General features: G+C 29.9%; 1 protein-coding gene across 1 annotated transcript; it reads left to right on the top strand.

Annotated features, from left to right (window-relative positions):
* The first annotated feature begins 242 nt into the window (after positions 1-242).
* On the top strand, positions 243-608 carry LOC145291099 (protein FAM200A-like). Its single transcript, XM_080136615.1, has one exon. The coding sequence runs from the start codon at positions 243-245 to the stop codon at positions 606-608; it is 366 nt and encodes a 121-aa protein (XP_079992741.1).
* Positions 609-5,494: the final 4,886 nt, after the last annotated feature.

The following is a 5,494-nucleotide window of genomic DNA, read 5'->3' as shown; positions in this document are numbered from 1 at the left end:
TTAGGGACGAGCTCAAATTGTTTTTCGTGGTTCAAGATGACGCTGACTTTCTTGCCTGGCAAACAATGAAGAATGGATCATGCGTCTTGCTTATTTGGTTGATATATTCGAGCAGCTGAATGAATTGAATCTTCAGATGCAAAGAAAAAAGTACAAATATTATAAAATTCGTAGATACCTTGAGAGCTTTTATGAGCAAGCTTGAAAATTGGAAGAGAAAAATCAATACAAAAAATGTAACTATGTTTGATAAACTGATATCCATTGTTGATATTTGTGGTGAAGATAAGATGCTTCAACGATTTGCAAAAAATGAAATTGTGCAGCATTTGACAACACTGAAAAATGAATTCAACAGATACTTTCCTGAACTTGGTTATGATGAGTTCGATTTAGTAAGAAATCCATTAAAATTGCCAGTTGAAAGAGTTCCAGATGATTGCCAAGTTGAATTTCTTGAGCTAAAAACTGTTTCGGAAACAAGAGCTATGTTTGATGAAAAATCAATAACAGAATGTTTGCCCTTGATGTGCGAATCCTATCCAAAAGTGTCGGAAATAGCTCTCCCTGCATTGCTTCAATTTGTATCGACATATCTTTGTGAGTGAGGCTTTTCAACACTGTTGCTAATTAAAACAAAACAACGCAGTAGATTAGAGGTAGAAAACGACCTGCGTAATTCTCTGTCAAGGACTCCTCCGAATATTTCAGAATTGGCCAAAGCAAAACAATCACAGTTTTTGTTATTTGATGAATCGTAATTTTCTGAATTAAATTGATTGCCGATATTAATTTCTTGTTACATTACTTATCTTTTCAAATTGCATTAGTTTCATTTTTGTTTTTTAAGTAATTCATTATAAATAAAAAATAAATTCTGCTTTTATTTCTATTTTGTATATCCATCAATATTTTCAATTTGCATTTAATTTATAAAACTCAATTATAAACATAAGCCATGTATAATGTTGTTAATGTAAACAATTTAGAAAAAAAAGTGTGTTGTAATATTTGCATATTATTTAGAATGCACATTTGAAAAACATTTTTGGATACGAGGAGGTGAATGCACATTTGACAAATGATAAAAGGGGTTCATGGGTAAAGAAAGTCTGAGAACCCCTGTTATAAAAGCTTTGCACCTAATTTGTTTAAGGCAATAAACATAGAAAATAAAATTAAATATATTTTTTTTTGTTTTTAAATCATTTACCTCCCTAGAATAAGGGAAATTCGATATTAAAGCAGCAAAAAAAGGATATTGAACTTCACGAAAGCGTATGCTAAATCCTGTAATGGAAGCTCTCTGTATTCGCAGGTAAAAAGGTCCATTTCGTATTGTATTATATCCTGGTAAAAATCCAATATGAACACATTTCCACAGTTTTCATTTAGTTTGATGTGATATGTGGCAAATCTTATATTATCTCAATCCGGTAAAGAATGTTTTTCATTTATTAGTTTCAAAATCCAGTTCACGTTTTTAATCAATTACTGAATAAATACCAAAAGATATTCGTGGCCAGGAAAATAAAATTAAAATTAAATGAAAGTGAAATACTTAAATAAAAGAATTCCTTATAAAACCAAAGTAAATAGTCCATAAATATCAGATGCAGTTTTTGTAATCAAGATTATATTTGTTAGTCAGCACAAGTAAACATTTCATAAAGTTATAATATTACTAAAATTGCAAAATTTAAATTCTATCTTTTAAAAAAAGAAGTGATAGGAGAATTTAAATTGAAGAGAGGGGGAGAAAGAATAAGAAAAATATAATAAAATGAAGGGAGCATCTAACATATTAAGCGTGAATGTAAAATGTCTACACAGTATTTGCCACGATTCGAATAATGAGTCAAGGTTCATCCTAAGAGTTACAAGGCGGGAAAGAAAATAAAAGAAAAGTAAAGTAAAAGAAAATGAAACAAATAGCCTATTAATGGTAAAAAGAAAACAACCTTGTAATATAAAAAAGAAAGAAAAGGAGAAAAAGAAAAGGAGAAAAAGGAAAAATATAACCCTACTTCTGCTTTGAACATATTATGCTGAAATTTATCATACTAATGTGTGAAGAAAAATCGAACGAATATAGGTAATGATAATAATATTTAATCGAACACTTAGAGTTTGATTAATCTGTGAAAATAGTGCATATATGACCAAAGTTTATTAACATAAAAATAACTAAATAATAATAATAATAAGAAGAAGAAGAACAATAAGAAGAATATATAATAATATAATTATAATCATGTTACCAGTAATATTAGTAGCCTTAAAATAATAATAATAATAATAATAATAATAATAATAATAATAATAATAATAATAATAATAATAATAATAATAATTACCACTTATAATAATAACAATATTAAGAGTAGGATTAATAATAACAATAACAATAATGATTATTTAAAATTCTCTTACTACTTTTTTATTGTTTGATGATAGAATTTAAATGTTGCGATTTTAGTTATATTATAACATTATAACATTTTCAATTCTGCTGACTTACAAATATAATCTTCATAACAAAACCTGCATCTGATTTTTATAGACGATTTTGTCTTTTGTTTGATAAGCAACTCTTTTATTAAAGTATTTTCATGTTCATTTAATTTTGATTTTACTTACTTGTCTACGGATTTCTTTTTTTTTTGGTTTTTATTCGTAAATTGATTGAACAAATGAACTGGATTTTGAAACGGATAAATGTAAAAAACATTTTTTACTGGATTGATATAATCAACGATTTGCCAGATATCACATCAAACTAAAGAAATACTGTAGAAATATGTATATATTGGATGTGTACAAGCTTCCTTGGATATATTAGAATACTCTTTGGATCATTTTACCTGTCGAATACCACGAGCTTTTCTTACAGCATTTAGCATACACTTTTGATTTGAAGTTCAATATCTTTTTTTTTAATTTTTGCTGCTTCAATATCGAATTTCACTCATTCTATGAAGCTAAAAATATTTTTAAAAACTTTAAAAAATGTAATTGAATTTTCTATGTTTATTACCTTTAACCAATTACATGAACATCTTTTATAATATTTGATAATATTTTTCTCCGAGGAGATGTATACATATCGAAAACTCATAAGTTAAGGAAATAAATGTTACTATACTGTATTCTTCGTCTTGAATACGATAACATATCTGTATTTGAAATTAAACCTTTTCAAATCGCAAATTATAAATTTCTAAATGATATATATGTATATATATATATGATGGGTGTGTATTTCTGTATATATATGTATATATATATATATGCATATGAAGATAGAGAGAAATTGATAGAGATATATAAATGTGTAGATACATTTACATAAATTAAAATATTGCTATTTAATTATAATGTTATGTATATATATATGAATATTTATATATACTTACCTATGTATATTTATATATATATGTATATATACGTATATTTATACACACACCCACACACACACACACACATATATATATATATATATATATACATATATACACTAGCAAATATTCCTGTCATTTACTTAGTTCAAAAAGAACCTTCAAATATGACTGATTTATACAACAATAGATGTAACATTTATATTATTTTAAACTGATATTTATTTTCTACAAACTCTATGTATCTTAAATGTCAGTTCGATTCATAGATGTACAGACAGACGGATACAAACACCTTGAGCTGTATCACATACACTTATAGATGTATGTACTGCAAACCCAATAGACACAAAGACAGATTCGGCATTGCTCGGATAATATTTTTGGCGTTTGGGGCTTGCAGCTCAACATGTAGGGGCAGTCGTGTTTATCTTTATTAACACACACGTATGAACACCTATTTGGCGTCTCCATAATAAGTGAGCCATATGGGGCGCCTATTTCCATTGGTGTGAGTGAGCAATGTAAACCATACACCAATAGTGGATTACCTTGGCAAGTTCTGTAGCTGTTTCAAATGGTATGAGCGTACGTAAGGGTTCAATTTAAAAGTGACACTAGTGGGGTTTGTTATAGCAAAGCGGAATGCTCGTCTTAACATATTTCACTTCATGGTGGGCTATCTTGTCATATCTGTTAACCCTATAATTATACATCAAACGATGTGCGCGTGGACAGGGTTTCCATTTAAAAGTTAATTCCTAGGGGTTCCATATTCATTAGTGGGAATGAACGGTGTAATTTCTTAATGGTGAGTTATCATGGCATATTTGATAGCACTACCTGAAACGGCGTTAGAGTTATTCCTTTTGCTCTTCCCTAGAACTCCTTTTCCACAGAATAGACGTTGCAAGTACGTCTCAGCATTACCATTATTTCATGGCAAATACTCGCCTGTGCTCCCTTGTTTGAGTTTCACTAAAACACTCGTCTAGTTGAAACCACTGCCTATTTTTTCCCCACTATTTATATGTGCTTAACCTTAATGTATATTCTATGAACTATACCGATTTCTTTGAACACCACGCCCTTGGAACTCTGTTCTGCTTTCCTACGTTTACACTTACTAAAATATAGTCATCTTTATGCTCAACGTAAACAAATTCTTGAAAAGCTGGCGGCCTAAGTAATTCAATATATAAAATTTCAACTAATAGCAATTACGACGTTATGTTCCCATTGACTACTGTACACGCAATAACCCTTATCCTTGAATGACCTCCGGGACTTGATTAATAGTGATTCTTTTGTAAAAACAGGTGGTCAGTTTAGTATAATACTATACCATATAAGAACCTATTCGTTTACACACAGGCCCACATTAGTTCAACCTTATTTCATATTTTTCTCTATATAAGCTGAATTCATCACCTAGGCGCTTTAATATCGTCGACTTCTCCAGCATTTTACTTACGGATTATTTCTAAACTTCTGTGTTCACATCTACTTGACGGTAAACTAGTAGTAAACAAACCATAGTGTCGGTGTAAAAAGGCACAACTCATTCTGCTACTGCAGTTTAAGATTAAGCATTTAAGTGTAAAATATTCCGTTAAATCTATATGCATGACCTCATTTCTCAGAAGAAGCCAGCACCCATCTTTAAAATCAGCATCACATTTTTTCCGATACCACTCCTTTTCCCAAGGAATTCATGTCAACTTCTTCATTTAACACTTCTCTAGATATATGCACTTCAAATTTGGTGCGTACTCTACTCACGGTTTTGCTATCATTTTTCTAAGTATGGTATTAACCAACTATTAACATTTAATATCTGAGGTTATTCATATGCAGTTTTATATTTAGCACAAAGGGGGTTATCTGGCATTGTGTTGCACAGCTGGGCAAGCGCATATTACACAACCCATTTCCACCTTACGCATCAGACGTCGTATAGTAGTTCTTTTACTCAATAGAAATAGCTTCACAGACATCTTTATTTTTACCAAGTGTTTCACCTCAAGCCACTGTAAACATTACACAACCTTAAATTCTTAGGGTGTCAATTCCAATTAGTGTCGTTTCCAAAGAGT

Source organism: Euprymna scolopes, chromosome 12 (genome assembly GCF_053919585.1).
Source record: "Euprymna scolopes isolate OS-2025 chromosome 12, ASM5391958v1, whole genome shotgun sequence".
In the NCBI taxonomy this organism is placed as follows: Eukaryota; Metazoa; Mollusca; class Cephalopoda; order Sepiida; family Sepiolidae; genus Euprymna; species Euprymna scolopes.
This window is presented reverse-complemented; position numbering and strand designations above follow the sequence as displayed.